This window comes from Canis lupus, chromosome 9, assembly GCF_003254725.2.
Source record: "Canis lupus dingo isolate Sandy chromosome 9, ASM325472v2, whole genome shotgun sequence".
NCBI lineage: Eukaryota > Metazoa > Chordata > Mammalia > Carnivora > Canidae > Canis > Canis lupus.
In genome coordinates, this window is record NC_064251.1 from 27617975 (window position 1) to 27642814 (window position 24840).

At 58.7% G+C, this 24840-nt stretch overlaps 2 protein-coding genes and 1 long non-coding RNA gene across 6 annotated transcripts; 2 read left to right on the forward strand and 1 right to left on the reverse strand.

Moving 5' to 3' along the window:
• The first annotated feature begins 1184 nt into the window (after positions 1-1184).
• EPN3 (epsin 3) lies at positions 1185-10472 on the forward strand. 2 transcript variants are annotated; one of them, XM_025440383.3, is made up of 10 exons: positions 1187-1549; positions 4579-5255; positions 6215-6333; positions 6986-7066; positions 7346-7474; positions 8404-8491; positions 8966-9235; positions 9421-9537; positions 9662-9892; positions 10103-10472. In XM_025440383.3, exons 2-10 carry the CDS (start codon positions 4718-4720, stop codon positions 10438-10440), a joined length of 1911 nt encoding a protein of 636 aa, XP_025296168.1. In that variant the 5' UTR covers positions 1187-1549; positions 4579-4717; the 3' UTR covers positions 10441-10472. The 2 variants fall into 2 exon arrangements, with proteins under 2 accessions (XP_025296170.1, XP_025296168.1); XM_025440385.3 differs by lacking the exon at positions 6986-7066 and having other exon boundaries at positions 1185-1549.
• A 1149-nt stretch (positions 10473-11621) lies between these two features.
• On the reverse strand, positions 11622-15700 carry LOC125755732 (uncharacterized). The gene is made up of 2 exons (XR_007412893.1): positions 15637-15700; positions 11622-14464 (listed from the first exon to the last, which is right to left on the reverse strand). It is a non-coding gene; the product is annotated as an uncharacterized LOC125755732 (long non-coding RNA).
• Positions 15701-15737: 37 nt separating this feature from the next.
• Positions 15738-23012, forward strand: SPATA20 (spermatogenesis associated 20). 3 transcript variants are annotated; one of them, XM_025440250.3, is made up of 16 exons: positions 15738-15895; positions 16030-16209; positions 16435-16499; positions 16654-16808; positions 16891-17034; positions 17160-17361; positions 17763-17893; positions 17990-18094; positions 18299-18394; positions 18492-18701; positions 18787-18979; positions 19282-19450; positions 19736-19947; positions 21315-21514; positions 22393-22473; positions 22650-23012. In XM_025440250.3, exons 1-16 carry the CDS (start codon positions 15819-15821, stop codon positions 22818-22820), a joined length of 2391 nt encoding a protein of 796 aa, XP_025296035.3. In that variant the 5' UTR covers positions 15738-15818; the 3' UTR covers positions 22821-23012. The 3 variants fall into 3 exon arrangements, with proteins under 3 accessions (XP_025296035.3, XP_048970025.1, XP_025296037.3); XM_049114068.1 differs by having other exon boundaries at positions 18320-18394; XM_025440252.3 differs by lacking the exon at positions 18299-18394.
• The last annotated feature ends 1828 nt before the right edge of the window (positions 23013-24840 follow it).

Sequence of the window (24840 nt, forward strand, 5' to 3'; positions counted from 1 at the left end):
GCCTTCATGTCTTGAATGTTGGATTTTGATCCTGATTCAGATTCCCCTCCTCCAGTTCCTGGAGACATCCCACAGGTGGAAGGAGAAACACGTTTACCTGAAAGGTGATGTGTAAGATGACGAGTAGAAAAACAGGTTGTTATCAGGACAAGGAATGAATCAGGTGACTGGACAGACATCAGCATCACCCTGCCTCTCACCTTTCTTGGCCCACAGTTTTGGGGTTACGCTTCCTGGAACCAGGTTTTCCCCAGGTGTGATCACCAAGAATGACCAAGTGTGAGACCAGGAGAACTGGACCCAGTGGGGCCTGGCTCCCTGAGATCCTCGCACTTTGGCTGGGTCAAGGCCCATTTGCAGTCCCTGGGGATCATGTTCACTACACTGTCAAACCCTAGAGGCCAGATCCCTGTGTCCTCGGCAGCCTGTCTCATCCCTTCCTCCTGTCAGACCAGCTGGCCCCCCTGGACCACTTTTTGCCTTAAAAACAGCTCTGGACATTATGCTCGCCCCCTGCGCGCCCCCCCCCCCCCCCCCCCCCCGCTTAGAGAAATGGGAAGTGGACAAGGGGTGGCTCCTGGAAAGGAAAGTACTGTCAGCTTAGACTTAGTACCTGAATGGCTTTCTGTCCAAAATCATCATTCAGGGCCAGACCTCGTGCTGAGTGGGCTCTAAGCTCCCAGAGTTTGAAGAGCAACTTTGCTAATGCTGGGCTCACCACCTTAAGTGCTAGTGGAGCAGAGGTGTGGGTGGGAGATGGGGTAGTGGCCACAACCTCCCACCTGCTTGGTTTTGTATTTGGTGCTTCAGATAAGGACCTCGTGGGCCTCAGCATCCTCCAGTAGAGAGTGGGAAGAGTTTTGGAGAGAGCAGGTCACTCTGTTCCTCAGAGAGGCAGAGAGGGGCTATGCCTGGAGCCTGGATGCCCCCTTCAGGGTGGCTGAGGGGGCCAGCTGGAGCCCACAGAAAGCAACTCCACCAAAGGGTCAGCCCCTGGGAATGGTCTTCCTGGCCCAGCAGAGATGGGTCCCCCCCCCACCCTATTTCCTGTTGAGGCAGGGGAAGGGTTAACTCCCTGCGGGGTGGGAGTGGGCTAGCAGCCCTGGCTCTCAGAAAACGAATTTCCTGGGGAGAGCTAGCCAGTCAGCCAGCCAGCCGGCAGGCGTCCCCCCTGACGTTGCCGCCTGCCCAGCCAGCAGGAAGGGGTTAACAAGCCTTGCGCTTCCTCCTGTGTCCTGTTACTGCTGAGGCAGACCTGCCCGGCCAGCTGAGCAACTTTCCTCCGAGTGCTGCCTGCCTGCAGGCTGAGCGTCTAAAAGACAAGCAAGCTAGAGGCAGAGCTGCAGCCCGTTCTGGGGACCCTGCTGCCACCCTTCCGAGGGGTCTGCACCTCCTGGGAGAGGGTGGGCATCTCCAGGACGAGGGTCCTTGGTGGATGGCTCTGGGGTCACTCTTGACGCTGTACTGTCCCCCTGCCGCGCGGGTCGGAAGGTCACTGCAGAGGCTGCTCGTGGTCCCAGGGCTGGGGCCAAGGGAGCCTGCACCAGAGGTAAGCTGGCCCCTCCCTGGCAGCGGTGGTACCTCTCATGGAAGGCTTGGGGCTTAGTCTTCATCCCAGGTCCAAGGGAGAGGGGTGAGGAGGACAGTAGAGGATCCCAGAGGCTTCCTGCCTGCAGCCCCAGGGAAGCAGGACTCGGGGGGCTGGCTCCCCACCCTGAAACCCGCATCTTTGGTGGCATCCCCCCACAGAGTCCCATCCTCCTCTGCCCACCCATCCTCCTTAGCTCCACCCCCCATTGCATCTCCAGCCTCAGGGCAACCCCCACCCCATTCCAGGACCCCAGGACACAGCCACCTCAGGGCTGACTTAAGCTTAGAGTTCTAGCTCACACCTGTCCCTGCGCCTCCCTCTGGCAAGAGTTACTCCCTTTCCCTCTGCCCCCTGCCCCGGGGGCTCCCGCTGACCCCAACGGGGCAGGGGCTGGGGCTGCCTCAGCAGACCGGGGGCTCTGCAGGCTGGTGGCACACACACACTTTGGACAAACTCTTGCACGTGACAACGTATCTAGGCTCTCCCCTTGTCCCTGAATCCCCACTCTAGGGATGCCATCTACTTCCTGAGCCTTGACAGTTTCCCTCCCCAGTCCTGGAGCCCATCTCTCCTTTCCCCCTCACCCCCTGAAAGTTCTCCTTGGCATCCTTTATAAAGGAGAGAGCGGATACTTGTGCCACATGGCCTGCCCCCCCAGCCCGCCCCTCCCCACTCTGCCCCATACCCGCCTGCCTCCTCCTCCCCCATATCTCGGAATGAGCCTCTCAGGCTCTGCCTTCTCAGTGTCCTTCCCTCCACCTGACAGGGTCTGGCTCAAGGTCACTGCAGTAATTCCATACCCGCCCGCCCGGGCCTGCCGCTGCCGCCACTGGCTGCTGGGTTTCTGTTTCACTCCCTTTTATTTCTGGGCATATTGTGTTCGATAAAACCCTGGGCTTGTAACACCGCTGGCAGAGCTCCCAGCTGCTCCCTCCCGTGTTCCTTCCTTTTCTCCTCCCTCCCTTCAGAGCTCCCTGGGCCTCACCCTGCCCCCTCGTCCTCCCCACCTTGTCCCTTCTAACTTTAGGGGAGGGAAGTCCAGGCATCTCCCTGGGGCTTCTGATGCCTCCCTTCCCCCAGCTCCAGCGAAGGTGTGCAGAGAAGGCTCCTCCGCTCCCCCTCCTAGAAGGAAAGTCCAGGCAGGGCAGCAGGGTCCGCACGGAGGGCCCCTCCCACTACCCCAGGCTTGGCGGGAGGGCTGGGGAAGCCAGGCTCTGGCAGGGTGGCTGGTGGAGTCAGGATGCCTGACTGGTTCTGCTGGTTTCTGTGGCCAGCACTGGGAGGGGCGGGCACTCCGGGCGGGCTGTGGGGCACAATTATTTCTCATCTTGATTCTTGCCACCCGCCAGCCCACCAGTTGGGGAGGTAAAGACAGATCTGAGTCACCAGTGAGGGGGAGGGCAGGAGTTAAACAAGCGTTGGCTGTGGTATCCCCACAGAAGGCCTGCCAGGCTGGACGGACAGACAGCAGACAGAAGGTAGGCAGCCTTTCAGCCAGCATTCCATCTCCCTGGAGTCCCACGGGATCACCTCCTCTGGGCCCAAGCTCTCCCAGGCACCTGGGCCCCAAAGAAGCCTGCCAAGGCCTGCTGGCTGCTTTGAACTGAGCCCAGGGTTGGCAGGGCTGGGTGGAGGGCAAGTCCAGATGGGGGAGGGCAGGATGAGCAGCTTCTGACTCCTGCTGAGGCCCAGGGCAGAGACCCGAGGCCAGGGGGAGGTGGTGGGGGGAGGCAAAATCTCCATGGGTGGTGGTATTGGTGGGGGTTCACGGGTGGTGTGGAGGTTCTGGGGGTCTAGCGTGTGTGTGTGTGTGTGTGTGTGTGTGTACCCATACCAGAGGAACGGCCATGGTAGGGGATTCTGGTGTTGGTTTCTGGTGGGGCCCTGGGAGAACCTTTTTCTGTCTTGAACCTGGGTTTGCCTTCCCCAGATGGCCTGGTCCTGAAGCTGTGGAGAGGCCAGCGGGCTGACTCTAGTTCCCCCTCAGATTTGGGGTGCTCAAACCAGCCTTGCCTTCAGGGAGCTTACAATCTAGCTGAGATGGAACCAAAACAATAAAGCAATCAGATGAATTAACGACTAAACCAGTAACCCTGACAATAAGTATCAGATTCGTCTTCTGGAGACCTAGGTGTTTAGTCCCAGCTCGGCCACCTACACGCCGTGTGACTGTGGGCAGGCTGCATCCCATCCCTGACTTCAGTGCTCTTGTGTGTACCACAGAGGCGGCGGGGGCTAGGTCTCTTCGAGAGGCAGGCCCTGCTTCCTGCCTCATACTCCTCTCTGGGCCTCTGGCCTCTCCCAAGTATTCCCTTTGAGCTACCCTTTGTCACCCTGCAGCTTCATCTTCCCTTCAGATCTCTGACCATCACCTCCACTGGGAAGTCTCCCCCGATTTTCCCAGCTTGGGTACTCCTGTACATGCCCATGCTTGATTGAATCATCATCTGTGCCCCTGGAACTGGACTTGTGTGGGCCAGGACTTGTGCTCTGTGCTCAGCACAGTGTTGGGCTCAGAGAAGGCCCCAGGAACTAGGTGTTGAATGAATGAAGGTGTACAAACTAACGCTGTGAGAAATGGGGAGAGTGGGGACCGAGGACCAGAAAGAATGGGTGCTACGCTAGATCCTGGTAACGAAGCATGAGCAGGATAAGCAGGCATCCCTGGGGGTCACTTTTGTGTCTCTCGCTAAGGGCAAGGTGGGCGTGTCCGAGGTAGCTCCTGGCTCACACCAGCTCCGTGAACCTCCCTTCCCCATCTCTGAACGGAGATAATAAGCTCGTCTTTGTAGTGTGACTGTGACAAGCAGCGTGCATGTGAGGCTAGACATGCCTTCTGAATAATATGTAAAATAAGAAAAATAAAAATAAGTGCCTGCCAGCGGTGGCTCCTGGCCGGTGGGGACCTGTGGCCAGGCCTTCCGTTGGTGGCTGAGTGGCTGTCAAGGGGGGCCACTGCCCCTGAGTTCTGTCCCTCTCTCCTGCAGACCCATGTGGAACCCGAGGACGCGGCCGCCCCACTGAGAGTGCGGGGGCCCACCCCTGGAGATCGTGACCTTGAGACGGTGGCCCTCGGCCCTCCACCTCCGGCGGGGGCAGGGGCTGCCCATCTCCAAGTCCCCAGCCATGACGACCTCCGCGCTGCGGCGCCAGGTGAAGAACATTGTGCACAACTACTCGGAGGCAGAGATTAAGGTGCGAGAGGCCACCAGCAATGACCCGTGGGGCCCTCCCAGCTCGCTCATGTCGGAAATCGCCGACCTGACCTTTAACACGGTGGCCTTCGCTGAGGTCATGGGCATGCTGTGGCGGCGGCTGAATGACAGCGGCAAGAACTGGCGGCACGTGTACAAGGCGCTGACGCTGCTGGACTACCTGCTCAAGACGGGCTCCGAGCGGGTGGCCCACCAGTGCCGCGAGAACCTCTACACCATCCAGACGCTCAAGGACTTCCAGTACATCGACCGCGACGGCAAGGACCAGGGCGTCAACGTGCGCGAGAAGGTCAAGCAGGTGATGGCCTTGCTCAAGGACGAGGAGCGCCTCCGGCAGGAGCGCACCCACGCCCTCAAGACCAAGGAGCGCATGGCGCTGGAGGGCACGGGCATTGGCAGCGGGCAGCTGGGGCTCGGCCGCTCTCGAGGTTCCCCGTCCTCCTACAACTGTGAGTGAGCCCCAGGGCCGGGGCGGGGTGCGGCCCTGAGTGTTGGGGGATCCCGAGCATTGAGGGAGACGAGGTGGGGAATGGAGCCCGGGAGGCACACCTGGCTGGCAGAGCAGGTGGGCCGCAAATTAGCACAGACCACAGCGGGATCCTAAGTGCTCCTCGGGGAGCTGTCCAGCGGCAGGCCGGGGCCAGGGTGGCAGATGCACAGGCTCCGCAGTCCCCCAGCGGGGTCGCCCTCGGCACCTTTCCAGCTGAGCAATCTAGACGGTCGCCTCTCTGAATCTCCGTTTCCTCATCTATAAAGTAGGGAAAATCTTATCTGCTCCAGTTGTTGGATGTGAGAATTAGGTGAGGCCAGGCCTAGGAATACCCTTAGCCCAGACACATGGCACAGGGCGCTCCATCGGGGCATCCCTCATGACTCCCTGCTCGAGGGCACTGTCCTTGAAAATGCGGGTGGCTGCAGAGCTCTTCTTGACTCTCCTCCTTGCCCCACTGTGGGCGTCCTGGAGCTGAGGGGTACTCAGGAGGGGCCTCAGTTCATAAAGCCCTAGAGGGTGTGCTGGGGGACCTTGAGAGCTGTGACCCTGACTGCCTGGAACCTCTCATGTTCCTACCTTACTTGATCCCTGGTAGGATGGGACCCCACTGGAAGAGTGCAGGAGGTGGAGTAGGGGACCAGGTTCAAGTCTTACCACAGGACCCTGGCCAGGCAACCCTGGGCTCTTGGCGTGTCTGTAAAGGAGGGACTGGAGACTCTGCTGGGGGTGGAATGGGAAGACACACAAAGCACTGGGCAGCATGCTGCCTGGCCCCCTAGAGCCCTCAGCTGCCAGTTGTTTCCTTCCTCCTCTGTTTCCCTCTCTGAGCCTTAGCTTCCTGATGAGGCAGGGGGAGGGGAGTGGCACGGGCACCTCTGTGGTTAAAGAAGCCACAATGGTCGGTGGTCGTTGCAGCCTCCTCATCATCCCCCCGCTACACCTCCGACTTGGAGCAGGCCCGGCCCCAGACATCAGGAGAAGAGGAGCTGCAGCTGCAGCTGGCTCTAGCCATGAGCCGGGAGGAGGCTGAGAAGGTAAGGCACCTGGGGCACAGCTAGGCATGGCACTGGGGGTGAGGGGAGCCTGGAGGGAGGCAGGAAAGGTGCCCTGATGCCCCACACCCTTGACTCCTAGGGTCCTCTCCTCTGGGCCCCCAGACCTCAGTCCAGCTCCCAAGGACAGCATAGGGCCTGTCCTTGTGCCCGCGAGTGTTTTGGCAGGGATTGCCTCCCTGCTTCCAGTCTCCTCTGGCTGGGCCTAGAAAGGGCAGTGAGTACTAGTGGGTTGAGGGTATGTGTGTGTCTTCCAGGTGCACTGTGGGAAGTAGTGAGTGTGCTGGGAGACACCGAGATTCGCTGCCCCCACAACCCCTGCCACCAGCTGTCCTTCTAGGGGGCAGGAGTAGCCCCTCTGACATCATCTTCTCTGCCACCACTTCTTTGGATCCATGTAGGATGGGCAGGAAGCAGCTGGGCCTCACACAGCAGGACATGGGGGCACTCAGGGGACCCAGAAGAAAAGGATTAATCTCCTAGATTTTGAAACTGGTCGCAAATCCAGGCAGGCAGGCACATTCACCTTGCTGCCTGGAAGCAGGCTGCTCACACCCACTAGCGTGGGCACTTCTCTCTCCCCTCGGGAGTGGGAGCACTGGGCCCTGTTCACTCCTGTCTTCCCCCCTCACAGCCGGTTCCCCCAGCCTCCCACAGGGATGAGGATCTGCAGCTGCAGCTGGCTCTGCGTCTGAGCCGGCAGGAGCATGAGAAGGTAGCGGCTGAGCCTCCTGTGCTGGTGCAGGTGTAGGTGCTGGTGCAGGTGCTGGTGCAGGTGCTGGGACAGGTGCAGGTGCTAGGGCAGGTGCTGGTGCAGGTGTTGGTGCAGGTGCTGGTACAGGTGCTACATAGGCACTAACCAGGCTCCTCCTGCTTCGCCCAGTGGTCCTGCCGTGCCTAACCTCTCTCACACACTCTTCTCAACTCCAGCTCCAGTCCTCCCAAGTCCAGCCTGGGCCGCTCATGCTGTCCTCACTCCTCTTGCCTTCTGCAGGAGGTGAGGTCCTGGCGGGGAGATGACTCCCCTGTAGCCAATGGCGCTGGGGCCGCTGTCCACCGTTGGCAAGACAAAGAGCCAGAGAGAGAAGAGAGAAAGGAGGAGGAGAAGCTGAAAACCAGCCAGGTAGGGAGGGGCTGCGGTGCATGGACTGAGCCTGTGACACGAACCAGATTGGTATCCGTAGCAGTTAGAACCCCACTTTGTATATAATTAGCGCTGTTTAAGCATTTATTCAACAAGAATGGGAGTGGAGGGGGTGTGGTAGCCCCCAGTTCCAGACCGCATGGGCTGATGCCCGAGCAAAGTGGGATGCAAAGAATCCTGATCTGAGGTCCCTGGACTTGGGTTCTGGATTTGCTGTCACTCTGACTTGGGCATATCACTATGGTGGCCTCCGTTTCCTTTTGTTGGACAGCTCCACCTCTCGTATTCTAGGGCTATGTGATGCTGTGGATCTAGTTGAGGGGGAAGCGGGCTCAGGCACATGGTCCAGACAATATCTTGGGCTCATACACATACTTTCCAAAAATACGGGGGTGGGTAGCTACTTGGAACAAAGCCATCCTCCAAAGCAGTGCATGCTACCCCTAGGATGTCTCTGTCTCCTTTCTGCCATGTTCAACAGTGGCTAATTTCTGACCTAGGAAGGCAGACTTGTCATAAAATCTGTCTTCTACCACCAGTGGGCGGAGGATCAGGACAACTGAGGAAGGGGTCAGGCAGGCCTGGGTTTATCCCAGCTCTGCCTCTCCCCAACTGTGCAACTTCATGCATGCATCTCCCCTCTCGGGGCCTCAGCTGATGCATCTGTAAAACGGGCACACCACTACCTGTACTATCTACTGCACAGGGTTGTTATGAAAGTCAGGTACTAAATGGATGAGGAACCATTTTATAAACTGCAAAGCACTGTACAGAGGCGAGGGATCATTAGCAGATGTTTGTAAATGAACAAAGGAGAGAATGAGCTGGACTGAGGAAGATAGGCCAGGGACCGCCCTTCCTCTGGTCTCACCCACTTCTGAGCCATGGCTGCCTCTCCCACTCCGCAGTCCTCCATCCTGGACTTGGCAGACATCTTCGCACCCACCCCGGCCCCGCCCTCCACTCACTGCTCCGCTGACCCATGGGACATCCCAGGTGGGCACGCAGGGCTGCAAGAGGTTCCCAGGCTGGTCCCAGAAAGCCCCTTCCTTTCCACCACTTGCTGGCGCCCCCTCCCCATAGCTAGCGGCCACTGGGCAAGTCACTTACCCCTCTGAACCTCAGCTTCCTCTGGGACATGGGGTTGTAGTAAGGGATGGGAGAGAATGTCTGAAGAGCCCAGCTCATGGAAAACACAAGAGATGTTCTCTCGTTTCCCCTGGTCACCCTGGCTTTCCCGTCCCAGCCCATCCCTGACTGGGAAGTGGCCTGATCTGCCCATGCCTGGGAGTCCACGCTCCTGGCACAACTTGCTCAATATGGGCTCCAGCTTGCTGGGTGGGTCCTGAATCAACATCCCATCTGTGAAATGGGACCCTTGCATCCCAACTTGGTCTGGGTAACTGGGAAGGGCCCTGGACTGGGTGTAAAGGTGGGTCTGAGGTCATGTCTGTGCTGTTCCTGTTTTAGGTCTCAGGCCGAACACAGAGCCCAGTGGCTCCTCCTGGGGACCTTCTACAGACCCCTGGTCTCCTGTCCCTTCAGGAAGCACCCTGTCCAGAAGCCAGCCCTGGGACTTGCCCCCTATGCTCTCCTCCTCTGAGCCCTGGGGCCGGACCCCAGTGCTGCCTGCCAGACCCCCTTCCACAGACCTCTGGGCACAGAGCTCCCCCCATCACAAGCTCCCCAGCACTGGGGCTGACCCTTGGGGGGCCTCAGGGGAGACCTCCAATGCACCTGGTAAGCAGAGGGCCAGACAGTGTGGGTGAGGCGCTGGAGGACTTCTGGGTCCCCTCCCTCCAGTGCCAAGGGGCAGCATGTCCTGTCTATGTTAAGAGGGCTGCTTGCCCGAAAGGGGTCAGACCAGTGACTGCACACCCACCTTTTTGCCAACCTACCTCCTCTCCCTCTTCCTCCTTGGCCAGCTCTAGGTGGTACCTCACCCTTTGACCCATTTGCCAAACCTCCAGGACCCACAGAGACCAAGGAGGCGCCAGAGTGTGCCCAGGCCCTGCCCTCTGGGAAGCCCAGCAGTCCTGTGGGTAAGGAGGCAGGGGATGATATAGCTCTGGGGAATGAGGGGCCCACCCAGAGGTGACCTCTGTCCTCTCTTCCCACAGAGTGACCATTCCCTCTCCCTACCAATGCGTTCTATCTCTGTTCCAGAGCTGGACCTGTTTGGAGACCCCATCCCCAGTTCCAAGCAAAATGGCACCAAGGAGCCAGACGCCTTTGACCTGAGTGCACTGGGGGAAGTGCTAACCCAGCCCAGCAAGGAGGCCCGAGCATGCCGGACCCCTGAGTCTTTCCTGGGCCCTTCAGCCTCCTCTTTGGTCAATCTTGATTCATTAGTCAAGGCGCCCCAGGCTGCAAAGACCCGAAACCCCTTCCTGACAGGTAGGACACTCCCGTGTCCCCGCTGGGTCTCCACACTGCGGGCCGCCTGCTTTTCTCCATCACTCCTTTCGGAGCCCAGCTCCTGCCCTAAAAACCTTCTCTAAAAACCTACTCTTCTCTATCCCTGAGACCCCAGATCTTGCCTCCCCCTCCATTTAGGGCTGCGCGCCCTGGCGCGCTCCAAGCTCCCCACCCGCTCTCGCCCCGCAGGTCTCAGCGCTCCATCCCCCACCAACCCGTTCGGCGGGGGCGAGCAGGGCAGGCCGACCCTGAATCAGATGCGCACCGGGTCGCCGGCGCTGGGCTTTCCCGCCAGCGGGCCAGTCGGGGCGCCCTTGGGCTCCATGACCTACAGCGCCTCCCTGCCCCTCCCGCTCAGCAGCGTGCCGGCCGGCGTGACCCTCCCCGCCTCGGTCAGCGTCTTCCCGCAGGCGGGAGCCTTCACGCCGCCGCCCGCCAGCCTGCCGCAGCCGCTGCTGCCCACGTCGGGCTCCGCGGGGCCGCTCCAGCCACCCCCGCAGGCCGGCGGCACCAACCCCTTCCTCTGAGCGCAGCCCCGCCCCGCACGCCCGGGCCGGCGCCTGCGCCTGCGCCTGCGCACGAGGACCCGCCCCCGGGGCGGGGCGGGGCGGGGCTGCCACCAGGCCCCGCCCCCGGGAGCCCGGACCGGCTGAGGCTCCGCCCCCCGGCCGGCCCGGGCGCCCCTGCGCTCCGCAGGCTCCTGGAGCTTGAGACCCGCGCCTTCCCGGGGCCGAGAGCACGCCCGCGTGGTAGGGACTGGAGCCCGCCTCCTCGGCTCCACCAAGTGGACTTCCTGCGAGGCGTGGCGGCTGGACCGGGACCACCGCGCGAATCGCCGGCTGCGGCGGAAACAAGTGCTCCACGGTGTGGGGCAAGAGATGCTCCCACCTGCCGTACATCCCACAGCCTGGCACCTGCGCTTCCAGACGCTCCCCAAGCTCTCACTCGTTCTCTCATTTCATTTTACCGTGGATCAGCCCTGGGGATGATCTAATGGCAGGGAACAATAGACAGTTGTTCCCATTCGTTGCCACTCATTCTGTGCTAAGCACTTTAGACAGATTATTTAATTTAACCCTTGCAACAACCCTCTGAGGTAGATAATACTATTCCCACTCAAGACTGGCTACATAATTTGTGGGGCCTAGTGCGAAATGAAGAGGCAGGGCCCTTCTTCCAAATTAAGAATTTCAAAATGGAGGCAGCAGAGCATTAAACCAAGTGCATAGCCCTTGGTCCTGCTGTCATGTTATAGGTGAGGAAACAGGCTCAGAGAGGCTAAGTGGCACGCTCAAAGTCACAAAGCTAGCACGGATTGGGACTGGGATTCAGAAAATCTGACTCCACAGCCTTGTGCTCCCAGGCTGGGCCCCCGGTTTCATTTACAAATATTGACCTGCAGCGACCAAAGTGTTCCACTCACCGGGGAGGAATCCAAGAATTGCTAAGCCCACAACCTCCAGGAACTCAGAACTCAGTGGGGAGACAAAACCGGTACTGGAGCCCTTGTGCTCCTTTGTTTTACTGAGTCACTTTAAATCTGGTTCTACCCTTTCCCCGCCCCCTTCCTTCGTTGCCAGGGCAAGAAATTCTATCTCAGGCCTGCTGAGAGAGCCTGACCCCTTCTGGGGGCTTATGTAGGGTCTGAGAAACAAAGGTAAGGGGGCAGGGCCCAGTACCTTATCCTAGGGCCACCATGGACCCTCCATTCCTTTTCTTCCACCACTGGACACTAATTTGTCCTCAGGGCTCAGACTCTGGCCCTGTAGTAGCCCTGCTCCCAGCCCCCACTCCCTTCTGGGTCACTGAGGGAAAATAGCCTTCTATAGAGCAGAAACGCCAAAGTGGAGGGAGGATACGATGCTGTTCTCTTTCTTAAGTGGAAGGAGGATGTGGCAAAAGGAGCTACTTTGGTTTGGGTTGGTTTTTTTTTTTTTTTCCTTTTTTTTTTTTGGAAGGAGGGAGTCCTACTATGGCTGTTACAGGCAGGACCAACAAGAGCTCCTACTTAGGAATTAGACCAACAGAGCTCACAACTCTGCTCCAAGATTTGCACTCAATAATAATAATAATAATAATCACTTAGTAATAAGTGGTTATGCTCCCTGACCTTGAGTAAATTACTTAACCTCTCTATGACTCTGCCTCCATTTCCTTACTTGTCAAGTGGGAACAAGAGTTCCTTCCTTAGGAGATTGCTATGTGGCTCCTCCCATGCAGTGTCCTTTTGGCCCAGGGCCCACCCTCTTCAGAGACTCCCGTGAGCAATGAGCCCGTCATACCCTCATTCCTGGTCTTGCCAGGCAGCACCCAGAATCCAGCCCCCGTCTGTCTTCTGTCACACACACCTGGGAGGTTTCCATCCTTCCTGGTAGCTCACCCACCGGTCACCCCTCCCCTATCTGGGCCCTCCTCTTCTAAGCTGGCTCTCCCTTGTGGACTTTTTCTGAGGACCCCCAAGGGATGCTGCTTGACCCCCACAAAGAAGAGGTGGGTAGCCTTATTTCCCCATAGCTCCTTCTGGACCATTTTCCTCCTCTAAGAGCCTCCTTCTTGGAGGCTGGAGCCCCTGGGTTGTCCTGCCTCCTCTGCCTGGGGCTGTGCTCCACCTCATTCTCACCATGCTTGCCCTCTTGGCTCACAATCTCCTCACCCAGATCTTCCTTAACCCCACCTGACTCCATTAATCAGAAAGATGACCTTGACCTCTCAGCTACCCTTACCCATGGTCACACTTTTGGGCTCGTCATCACCCAAATTCCTTCACATTCCAGGCAGGCTTCCTGTTCTCTGATCTTAATCTCATTCCTTCCAGGGAGCATCTACCAGACCCTCTGGCCTGCTGACCTTTCTGCCACCACCCCAACCTTCTCAGAGATCTCTTCTCTCCTTGACGTCATCAATTGCTTTCTGTCAACCAAGTCCTTCTCCTTGATATTTATCATAATTAGCCTCATCTATCTTGAAAGTCTTTCCATCTTTCCCCTCACTTCAAGCACCCATGCCACCTCTCTCTATCCCCTTTCTTTCCCTTCCTCCTGACCCACTCCAGTTGGCTTCTGCTGTCAGCCCCACCTCACTTGAACACTGTCTGCCAAGTTCAGCCAATGACTCCCGTGTTGCTGAAGTCATTTGACCTTTTTCTGTCCCATCTCACTTGGCTTTTCCAGAATCTGACCGTGAGGACCCTTCCTCTTTGCAACTCTCTGTCCGTTTGCCTTTGGGACACCACCCTCTCCTGGTGTTCCCTTGACCCTCCTGTGATTCTCTGTCTGTGTCTTTCATGGGTGCGCTCCTGAGTTCCTTGAGCCCAGACCTGAGCTTGCTCCTCTCATTGCTCCCTGGATGGTCCCTGCCATGCCTGCACTGTCTACACACTGAACCCTCCCCGCTGCCCCAATTCCTCCTACAAACCTCTCCTCTGTTCCAGAGCCATGTTCTCCCCACACATATATCTCAATGGCACCTCAAACCAACATGTCCAAAAATGACCTCTCGAGCTCCCACCTGAGCCTCTCCATGCCCCCTCCTCAGCAAATGGCCTCACCGTCCAGCATAAGCCCTACTCTGCAAACCAGTCTTGACATCTTCCTTTCCCTCACTGCCAATCCTGAGGATGCCTTCTCCTCTACAGGCCTCCAGACCCTTCTCACTACTTCCACTTCCACCTGGTGCAAACCTCCACCATCTCCTCTGGGTCCTGCCACAGCCTCCTAACCAATCCTGCTTCTTCCACTCTTGCCCATTCTCCACTTAGAAGCCAGAGGGACCTTTCCAAAGTGCACAGTCACTTCCCTGACCAAAGCCCTTGAACATCTTTGTTCTCTCATCAACAACCAAAACTCCTACTCACAGTTCATGAGTCCCTCCAGGACCTGGACAATTGCCCTCCTCCAAACTCACGTCATCTCCTATGTCTCTTTCCTTTGCTCTCTGCCCTGCAGCCATGCCTGCCTTCCGTAGTTCTTCAGCCCTGACTCACTGCTATGCCCAGGGCCTTTGCACATCAGTTCCGCCTGCTTCCCAGCACCCCCCCGACACCCTCTCTCAGGACCCCGTGCTCTCGTTCTTCCATGGCTGCTACACAAATGTGATTTCCTCAGGGAAGCCTCTCCTGCGTCGCCTCTCCCACCAGATCAGGTTCCTTGTTTTAGTCATGACACTTCTCACAGTGGGTGGTTGTACATTCGTGTGTGTGTGTGTGTGTGTGTGTGTGTCTGTCTGTCAGATTAAATTCTGTCTCCTTCAACAGACTGTGTGCAACATAGGGGCAGGAGCCTGGTCTTTCTCCACCCACCATTGTACCTAAGCAGAGCACCTGGCAGGCAGTAGGCACTCAATAAATATTGGCTGAATGTAGTAAATGAGATAAGTGTGGAAAGTATATGATAGGACACAGAGCTGGCTTGTCGTTATTATTCAGGGAAGCCTTCCTGGAGTGGGTGGGATGTGCCCAGGATCTTTAAATGGAAAGGCAGAGTCAAAGCTCTCTGGCTGGGTGGGCCTGGAGGATACATGCCTTCTGCTCGAGCCTCGTTTCTCTGTCTCTCTCTTAAAAAAAAAAAAAAAAATGTTATTTATTTATTCATAAGAGACACTCACAGAGAGAGGCATAGAAACAGGCTCCATGCAGGGAGCCCCATGCAGGACTCGATCCCAGGACCCCGGGATCACGCCCCCCCGCCGAAGGCAGGCGCTCAACCACTGAGTCACCCAGGGGTCCCTCCAGCCTCATTTCTCATTTGTACAATGGGCAAGGGTTGGACAAAATGACCTAAGGCTCTGGCATCCAACGGCCCTGACATCCTCCCAGCCCTGCATGTTCTTCTCACGAGGCGTGACTGTCCCGCGGGCAGCCGGTTTAGGCCTAGCGGAGCCCAGCGGAGCCCAGCGGAGCGCAGCCGGCCCCTCCGTGCCCAGACCCGGGCCTCCCAAGGCCGCGCCGTCCGGCCTGCGATCCCACGCTCGGCCACCGGGCGGCGCGCGGAGACCGGCCACGCGGCGGCGGGAGGCCCGGCCCGGTGGGTGCCCTGGCCCGCCCCTCGCAGCCTGGGCCTCCCTCCCGGTCCGCAGCGTCCGCGCCTTGGCCGCCCGCAGCCGTGCTGGGTGCCCGGGCCTGGCTGGGCCGCGGCCTCCTGCTGCCCCGCGCCGCGCGGGGCCTCCCCGCCCGCCGCCGGTAAGGGCCGGTGAGTGGGCCGAGCCGCGAGCCCGAGGGGCCCGGGACCGCTTGTCGCATCACGGTGCTGGTCCCCAGCACGCCGCGCCACCCTTACTGCTCCCGCGACCTGGCCCAGACTGTACCGCCCCCTCTTCCCCAACCCCTCATCCCCCTCATCCCGCATCCGACTCCCCGCCTTCCTGCTGCAGGGCCAGCTCCCCGGAATTCTCCTGACACCACCTCCGGGAAGCCTTACTGGGACCCCAGTGCCAGGCCATGTTCCTTATCCAGGGGCACCCTGGGCTGACCTGTCCCAATCCTTATGGGTGGAGGGGCCTGTCATTTAGGTCTGCCCCGCAGTGCCAGGTTCCCAGGCTGGGACCCCTGAGATCTGAGCCAGTTTCTGACTCCCTGGGGGTGCTGGGGGGGTCTGGCCTTATGGAAGGGCCCAGGGGGTGAATGTTGAGTGAGAGGGCCCCCTGTATCGATTTTCCTGTCATTGCCCCTCCAGTTCTTGCCCTGTCCAGCCACCAGCAGCAGACAGCCTCCTGCCCAGGTCACTAACCCAGGCCGGCCAGAGAGACACCTGCCAGTGCAGACACCATGGGGAGGGGCCCCGTGAGGGGGAAAGAATGGAGACTGAAGTTCCATTCTGCCCATTGTGACTCACTCTGACCTCACAGTCATCATCCTTCCCACCACCAGGTCCGAGAGGCTGGGGGAGACTAACCTGGCAGGGATCCCCCAATGAGCCACCTTTCTTCACCCCCCCAAAAACAAAAGGGGGAGCACAAAGGCCGCGGTCTCCCCCGTGGTTCAGAAAGGTGGGTTGGGCCTGGAGCAGGGGGCTCCAGGAGAGGGGCCGGAGGGGCAGGGGGAGTGCTGTGGGCCTCCGTGGTGGGCCTGGGCTGGGGGGAGGCGGGTGGCAAGCTGTCACTGACACACCTGCCCACACCAGGGGCAGCTCCTCCCGGGACAAGGACCGCAGTGCGACAGTCAGCAGTTCAGTACCCATGCCTATTGGAGGGAAGGGAAGCCGGACCAACTGCTCCCCATCCGTACCCCAGAAGGTCCCCAACCGCCTGATCAATGAGAAGTCACCGTACCTCCTGCAACATGCCTACAACCCTGTGGACTGGTGAGTACCACTCCTGAAGCTCTTCCCTCCCCGACCTCCTAAACCTCCCTCTCCCTGCCCCCCTCCCTCTGGGGGTATCAGAGCTCTCAGCCCCTCCTACACCCCCCTACTCCTACCCCTCTCTCTCTGGGGGCAGCTGAGCTCTCAGCCCCTCCTACACCCCTTCTCCCTCACCCTCACCCCCATCCTGGGGTCAGCCAGTGAAGCCCAACCCTGCCGGCCTAGGTACCCCTGGGGACAGGAAGCTTTTGACAAGGCCAGGAAAGAAAACAAGCCAATTTTCCTTTCAGGTAACGTACCCCCCTTCCCTGGGATGGGAGGAAGGGGGCGGTAGTGGACAGGGGAAGGGTCCTCTGGGCCTGGAGCCTCCCAGGAAACCTCTAACCAATCACTGGTTATCACCACCACTACCACCACCACCGGTCCACCGTGGCCCCGTTCCAGTGGGGTACTCCACCTGTCACTGGTGCCACATGATGGAGGAGGAATCCTTCCAGAATGAGGAGATTGGCCACCTGCTCAATGAGGACTTTGTCAGCGTGAAGGTAGACCGAGAGGAGAGGCCAGATGTGGACAAGGTGTACATGACCTTCGTGCAAGTAAGTAGTCTTCCCCATATGGGGGTGGGGGTGTTCTGAGCACAGGGGGCCGCTCCCCTCACCCTCGTCCTCTCTCTGCCAGGCCACCAGCAGTGGTGGGGGCTGGCCGATGAATGTGTGGTTGACTCCCAACCTCCAGCCCTTTGTGGGGGGCACCTACTTTCCCCCCGAGGATGGCTTGACCCGAGTTGGCTTCCGCACAGTGTTGCTGAGGATACGGGAGCAGGTGGGTGTGCTCCCAGGGAGTGGAGATGCGTGGGGGAGTGGAGATGCGTGGGGGAGTGGGAGTCCAGGGCAAGGACCCCCCCCCCACTGGATGCTGACCTCTGGGTCTGCCCCTGCCTCCTACAGTGGAAGCAGAACAAGAACACCCTGCTGGAGAACAGCCAGCGTGTCACCACAGCCCTCCTGGCCCGCTCAGAGATCAGCATGGGTGACCGGCAGGTGCCACCATCCGCCGCCACCATGAACAGCCGCTGCTTCCAACAGCTGGATGAGGGCTATGACGAGGAGTATGGTGGCTTTGCTGAGGCCCCCAAGTTCCCCACGCCGGGTCCGTGCCCCCCATCCCTGCCTTCCCCGCTCCCATCCCAGCCCTCCGATGCCTGTGATGCCTATCTGGGCCGATCTCTTCTGACCTCTGGCTTGGTCATTAACCACCTGCTCTGGCTGACCAGAGCTGCTCTGACTCACTCCCCACCCCTGCCTGCCAGGAGCTCTCTGGTGAAGTCCTAACTTCTGATCTGAGCAGCAGCCCTATGACACTGACCTGGAGAGCGATCCTCTGTCCTCTGTGTTGACCACTGACCTCCTAACCTCCAGCGTGTCCAGGGAGACAGCCTGTTGAGTGAACTCCTAACCCCAGCCTGGCCAAAGGCCTCCTGATCACCCAAATCTCTGCGCCCCTACCCTAAGTCCCCCATCCTCTCACGTGACTGTTCTTGATGCTCACAGTGATCCTGAACTTCCTGTTCTCCTACTGGCTCAGCCATAGACTAACCCAAGATGGCTCTCGGGCCCAACAGATGGCCTTGCACACCCTGAAAATGATGGCTAACGGGGGCATCCGAGACCATGTGGGACAGGTGAGGGGAGGCATTCCCTGGAGGGGGCAGCAGGAGGTAGTGGGGTGGGGGCAGAATCTGGGGTCAGCCTCGAGCCCCATGTCCTGCCCGGCACAGGGCTTCCATCGCTACTCCACGGACCGCCAGTGGCATATCCCCCACTTTGAGAAGATGCTGTATGACCAGGCACAGCTTGCAGTGGCCTATTCACAAGCCTTCCAGGTGACCCCTGAACCCAGCCTAGAGCAAAGACACTTAGCCTGTCCCCCTACCTCTGGCTGCCCTTCTAAGGCTTGGGGACTTGTAGCTGCCCCCTTGACTTCACCCTTAATCCCCTCCCGTATGCCCAGGCTCTCTCCCCACCCTCCTGGGAGAATGGTGACAGCCCTCTCTGTACCCAGGCCACCCAGAGACCTCTGTTTACAGACCTCCCTCCTCCCACCTCAGATCTCTGGTGACGAGTTCTACTCCGATGTTGCCAAAGGCATCCTGCAGTACGTGGCTCGGAACCTGAGTCATCGGGTGTGTGTCCACTGAGGCAGGCGGGCCTGGCGGCAGGAGGGCTCGGGGCCTCAGCCGCCCTGAAGGCAGGGGCCAGCCAACTCTCCTCTTCCCACAGTCTGGAGGCTTCTACAGCGCTGAGGACGCAGACTCACCCCCAGAGCGGGGCATGCGGCCCAGAGAGGGGGCCTTCTATGTGTGGACGGTCAAGGAGGTCCAGAACCTCCTTCCTGAGCCTGTGCTGGACGCCACCGAGCCCCTGACCTCGGGCCAGCTCCTCATGAAGCACTACGGGCTCACAGAGGCTGGCAACATCAGCCCCAGTCAGGTGAGGATGCTGGGCTGTCCGGGATGGAGGGGCCCTGAAGCCAGCAGGCCAGGTGACGCCCTCTCACCAGGGCTGTTTTCCTCAGGACCCCAAGGGGGAGCTGCAGGGCCAGAATGTGCTGACCGTCCGCTATTCGCTGGAACTGACCGCTGCCCGCTTTGGCCTGGACGTAGATGCCGTCCGGACCTTGCTCAATACGGGGTTGGAGAAGCTCTTTCAGGCCCGGAAACATCGGCCAAAGCCACACCTGGACAGCAAGATGCTGGCCGCCTGGAACGGTGGGGTGGCCATGTCTGCGGCCTGATCCTGTTGACAGATTTTATCCTTCAAGAGGCCCCTCCTATCTGTCAGGCACCTGCTAGATATCAGTTCTCCCTTTATCGGGTTTATCATTCCCAATTTACAAATGAGCCAATCGAGGCTTAAAGAGCCGAAGTGACCCACCCTAGGTCACACTCAGGAGCCAGGAGTTCTTACCCACTGCTCCAGAGAGGTGTCGGGGGCTTGGAGGGTCAGGGCGGACATACCTGGAAGGGTCCAGCTGGCTTCTCCTGAAGTGTCTAGTGTCTCCTCCCTCCAGGACTGATGGTGTCTGGCTATGCTGTGACTGGGGCTGTCCTGGGCCAGGAGAGGCTGATCAACTATGCCATCAATGGTGCCAAGTTCCTGAAGCGGCATATGTTTGATGTGGCCAGTGGGCGCCTGATGCGGACGTGCTATGCAGGCCCTGGGGGAACTGTGGAGCACAGGTCAGGGCCAGGACAGCTTGGGAAGGCCGGTCTCCCTGGGCATCGCGGACCTATCTCCGTCCCTCTCCCTCCCTCCTGGTAGGCGCCAATCCCTGCTCTTCCATTTGCTGGCTATGAGCTCTAACCTTCCCTGAGCCCAGTTACTCATCCAGGAAGTGGGCTAAAGGTACCCACCAAGAGATAGATCTTAAAGGCTAAATGAAAGGGCAGGTAGAGGGCCTCCTCTGGGAAAGCCTCTCTCCCTCGGCCTGTCCGCAGCCCCTTCCCTAATGCCTGTCCCCACAGCAACCCACCCTGCTGGGGCTTTCTGGAGGACTATGCCTTTGTAGTGCGGGGCCTACTGGACCTGTACGAAGCTTCGCAGGAGAGCTCATGGCTCGAGTGGGCTCTGCGGCTGCAGGACACGCAGGACAGGCTTTTCTGGGACTCCCAAGGCGGTGGCTACTTCTGCAGTGAGGCTGAGCTAGGGGCTGGCCTGCCCCTGCGTCTGAAGGACGGTCAGTGGTGGGTGTGGGGCTGACCTCGACCCAGTTAAGGCTTGGGTTCCCTGGGGGAGGCATAAGCGCAGCGTGGTGGTAAAGAGCCAGCCTGGGTTCACATCTCCACCAATTATTTGTTCACCAATTGACTTGGAGTTGGTCTTATTATATTCCAGAGCCTCAGTTTCCTAATGCATGAAACAGAGCTAGCATTGGTACTAACTTACAGGTGGATACAGAGATGGATCGAGCTATTCCACGAACACACTTGGCAGCAGTAACTGGGTGCTTGGATTCATAGATCATTCAAGGTTTACCCTCACAAAATACAATGTAGCAGGGGAAACAACTAATAAATAGTAATGACCACTACAAAAGTGCACGCACAGATGGGTAGTTACAACAGGAGCGTCATAGAGTAGTAGGCGCCTGGCCCCTTGCATTTTAGTACTGCTCACCATTACCTGACACATCTGGTATGTTAATGGTGCCCCCCCCCCCCCACAAATGTAAGCATCTTGGGAGCAAGACTTTTCTTCTTTTCCTTCTGCATCATCCCCAGTGCCTAGCATAGGCCTGGTACATTAGCAGGTGCTCCACAAATGTTAGCTGAAGGAATGAAAGGACCCTGCTGGAGAACAACAGTGGGACCTAACTCAGTGAGGGGGATGGACTCAAACCCGGGACAAGCATCACTTAGCCAACAACTCTGAGAAGCCTGGAGGATGGGGGATGGGACGGAGGCTAGTGGAGGGGAGGCGCCCTCTTAGGCCAAGCTGGGTCCCTGCAGGGTCTTATAGGCCTGGCAAGTAGTGAAAATCTCTGAAGGGTTTTAAGTAGGTCGTGGGCTGGTCCGGTGAGGTTCTAGGAATATCATTCTGACTGCAGGTGGACAAAAGGCCCTTCCGAAGGGGGGCAGGGGAAACCGGGTGACTAGTCAGGAGGCCATCAGTGGCATTCAGTCCCAGCGAGGGCGGGCAAATGCTGCGGAAAAGCTGGAAGTACAAGATGGGTAGAAGTGGTGAGATTTAGGTCTACTCTGGCCATGGACCCAGCAGACTGGGTGGATTAGAAGTGGGAAGTAGGGGAAAGGTGGGGAGCGGCAAGGATGATGGCACTCTGGTTGAGCAGCTGAGCAGCTGTGTAGCTGGATTGAGGAGTCCATAGATGGGGGAGCCGGGGGACCAAATGTTCAGCCCCGTGCCAAGTGGCTGAGAGAGCAAGAGGTCAGCAAGTGCCGGGCATCAGAGCTGGGGCAGGATTGGGCCGGGGTGGACTCTTTCCCATCCCATCCCCATCCGCCACCACTGTGGTCACTGTCCTGGGGCTGGGTCCCGGGACCCTGTGACTGACCCTTACTACCCCCTCCACCCTGTCCCCTGCAGACCAGGATGGCGCAGAGCCCAGTGCCAACTCTGTGTCGGCCCACAACCTGCTTCGGATGCACGGCTTTACGGGTCACAAAGACTGGATGGACAAGTGTGTGTGTCTCTTGACTGCCTTCTCCGAGCGCATGCGCCGTGTCCCTGTGGCATTGCCAGAGATGGTCCGCGCCCTCTCAGCCCACCAGCAGACCCTCAAGCAGGTGTGTGGGGGTGAGGGCACTCATGCTAGGACCCGGGGGAGGGGAGAGGAAGGGATCGGGGGCTGGGGGCATGGGGTGGGGCTCCTGGAGCTGTCCCCCAGAGCTCAGGTCTGTGAGTGTGTGGCCGTCGAGGAGTGTGTGCAGGTGTCTCCATGGGAATATCCATACGAGCTGCTCTAGGCAGTGGAGGTATCCAAGTGAGTGTGCATCTGAGGGGCCAGGCCTCTGGCCTGGGTAAATGATTGTGTGAGCGCCTGCTACTGGGGTACTCAGAGCAGAGAGGGCAGGAGGCAGGGGCTAGAGATGGGTCCCTGCGGTTGGTGAAGTGTTTCTCTGTCTCTGTATCTGTGTGGTTGGGGCTGCCATTGTGTGGGCAGGCATGTGCTTATCTGTGTGCAAATCCCTATTTACATTATTGCTGGGTGTGCATGTCTAAATATGTGTGCCTCTGGAGGTGTGTGACTGTGCATCTGCATGCCTGCCGAGTGTGTGCTAGTGTGTTCACCAGTATGTATGTGCCATGTTCAGATTTGCCCTGATTATATTTGCATGTTTACCTGCACACCTCTGCTTCTATGTGTATGTGTGTGTGTGTTGTGTGCTGATGTCTGCACCTGTGGGTGCGTCTCCCTGGGTTTGTATCCCACTGCTGTGTAGGATACCATCACTTTATGTGTTCTTATGTACGTGCGTCCATGTTCCCACTTGCTGAGCTTGAATCCGAGGCAGCCTCCTGGCAGCTGGTCTGGAGGATGCTCAGCTGCATCCCTGTTCCTTCCTGGGGCTATAGTGCAGAGTGGAGGGAACAGGGAACCCCTGGTAGGTCTGGATCCAGCTCCCCACCCCTGCTCCTGGAGTTACCTCTCTGTTCTGGCCAGATCGTGATCTGTGGAGATCCCCAGGCCAAGGATACCAAGGCTCTGCTGCAGTGTGTCCACTCCATCTACATCCCTAACAAGGTTAGAGTTTGTGAGCCCTGCCCCAGCCTCCCAACTCTCCTGCCTGGGGGCCCCCCTGCCCCTCTGCAGCTCTCCACTATCCCCTCCTCTGGTGGCCCCAGGAGAGGAAAACCACTGTGGGCCCTGCCAGTGTCCCAGTAGCCCCCAGGTGACTGTCTACTTTTCTGCTACCACAGGTGCTGATCCTGGCCAACGGGGACCCCTCCAGTTTCCTGTCCCGCCAGCTGCCTTTCCTGAGTACCTTGCGGCGGCTGGAAGACCGGGCCACGGCCTACGTGTGTGAGGACCAAGCTTGCTCAATGCCCATCACGGAGCCCTGCGAGTTACGGAAACTGTTACACCAATGACTTCCTCGACCGTGTCAGGCAGGGGCAGGAGGCCGAGCTTCCCAGCTGGCCGGAGACTCAGGCCCAGTAGGGCCCTGTGCATGCTGTGGCCATCCCTGGGCGCCCTGTCACCAGACGCCCTCGGCCATCCTCACCATCCCCCCCATGGGCACCCACTCACCCTGGAATAAACCTAACAGCATCCCGTGGGAACCTTGGGGCCTCAGCCTTGCTTGTGTGTGTGTTGGGGGGGACCTCTAGCTGACGCCTCTGCCTTCTCCAATTCCTTCTTCACCTTCAGAGGTCTCTGGGCTGACACTGCCCCAGTCTGTGGTCATTGCAGCTTGAATGAAGCTCAGGGTAGGGGAGCCTGTAATGCCTGCCAGGGCTGGGGGTTGGGGTGCAGCCTTGCCCTGGAGAAGGGATATAGGCTGAGCCTGGCCTTCAGCGGGGTTAGGAAAGGATCCTGACCTCCCCTTCCCCCTGTCTCCTGTTCTAAGCTGGGGAAAAGGAAGGGGATGTTTTATATGAGCGTTTATTTTTCAGGAATGATGACATTTGCATATGCTTCGGTACATCATGGGAGCTGTTGTTCTTTGGACCAGGGATGTTTATTTTGGGATGTCCATTTAGCTGCTCCCCCTTACCCCAGGATGGAACCAAGGCCCCCTACAGGAGGTCATATCGTCCATGCCCCCGCTTTCATACCAACCAGTCCAAGGAGGGTTCTCTTTCATTTGGAACATATATTGGGTTGGAAATTCTTCTCCAAATCTGAGTCCTTCCTGCTGGAGGGAAAGATGATACTCTTCTGTGTCCTCCTCCAGTCCCTTCAGATGCTCCCGAGCCCTGTCCTTGACCTCTGCATCTTCACAGACCCCCAGAAACCCCATCTAGCTTCCACCGCTGGGATGGCACTGGGAAGCGTGCTTTGGGAAGGGCAGGTGTAGTGGGATGGGGCTGACAGGCAGGGAAAGGGGAAGGAGCTGTCTCCCTCCCCGTACCCTTGAGGGGGATCTGCTGAGCCTGGGTACCCTTGAAGTCCCAGAGCCAAGCAGTACGGCCAGCCAGAAGAAGCTGCTAGAGATGACACCCAAATGGGGCCACTGCTTGTGGAGATGTCAGCAGTGGGCAGGAACAGGAGACTGAAGTGTCCCTGCAAGTTCTGCACATGGTCACACACTGCCACACATGGTCAGGGGACCAGGCTCAGCTTTGACTGGGCAGCTGGGCCCTCGGTGCAAGCCACCGGCCCATCTGGAGAGGATTAGGGCTCCAGCCAACAAGGTCAGGTGGCCCTTTTCTGGCTGGAGCCTGCTCAGCCCCAAGCAGGAAGTCCAAGGTCTGGGCAAGTGGAGCCAGGTCTGGGAGGCGGCGAGGAGGGAGGGTGGAGCCGGGGAAGCACAGGTGGCCTTTTTGGCTGCCCCAGCCCTGGCTCTGGAAAACCTAGGCAGTCTGCAAAACCCTCTGTCTCTGTTTCATTGACCCTCAAGAATGAGGTGGCAAGACAGGTACCTCTGGCCTCCTATGGATGGATACTCAAGGCCCAGAGAGATCAAAGACTGGCCTGAGACCACTCAGCATATCTGGTTCTTTCCGTGGTCTTCGGGGGACAATAAAAATCACTGAGCCTTCCTCTTCCCCCAGGAGGTAGAGGCACGGCTGTGAAAGGGGATGCATTTGGTGTCTCCTACCCCTCTAGCCAGTCTTCCTTCTGCTCTGTGTCCTCTTTCCCTTCCCCTGCTAACGGGATTCTGTAATCAGTTCAAAGGAAGGAGTTAGGGCCTGAAAGAGTTAGGCTTGCGGGAGAGCTAGCATTTTCTGACTAGGGCAAAGCTGAACATCAGTCTTGCTCGGATAGGGGCTTTTACATCTGCCACCTCTCTTCCCTTGGCCAGTCCCTCTTGCGTGTGGTCCTTTCTCTGCCAGCAAGGCTGTCCTGGAGGAGCTGGGAGCTGGCGCCAGTGGAGATGGGACCTCACCGTTTGAGAAATCCTATACCTAATTTCATCTCCCTGAGCCTCGGTCTTCTTATCTAAAA

Bases quoted from the DNA above. Each gene is read 5' to 3' on its own strand.
- SPATA20 (XM_025440250.3), top strand. From the start codon at position 15,819: ATGAGCCACCTTTCTTCACCCCCCCAAAAACAAAAGGGGGAGCACAAA. The intron at 16,210-16,434 runs GTGAGTACCACT...CTGCCGGCCTAG, and splicing joins GCCTACAACCCTGTGGACTG to GTACCCCTGGGGACAGGAAG. The intron at 18,980-19,281 runs GTGGGGTGGCCA...TCCTCCCTCCAG, and splicing joins GATGCTGGCCGCCTGGAACG to GACTGATGGTGTCTGGCTAT.
- EPN3 (XM_025440383.3), top strand. From the start codon at position 4,718: ATGACGACCTCCGCGCTGCGGCGCCAGGTGAAGAACATTGTGCACAAC. The intron at 5,256-6,214 runs GTGAGTGAGCCC...TGGTCGTTGCAG, and splicing joins TTCCCCGTCCTCCTACAACT to CCTCCTCATCATCCCCCCGC. The intron at 8,492-8,965 runs GTGGGCACGCAG...TTCCTGTTTTAG, and splicing joins TGACCCATGGGACATCCCAG to GTCTCAGGCCGAACACAGAG.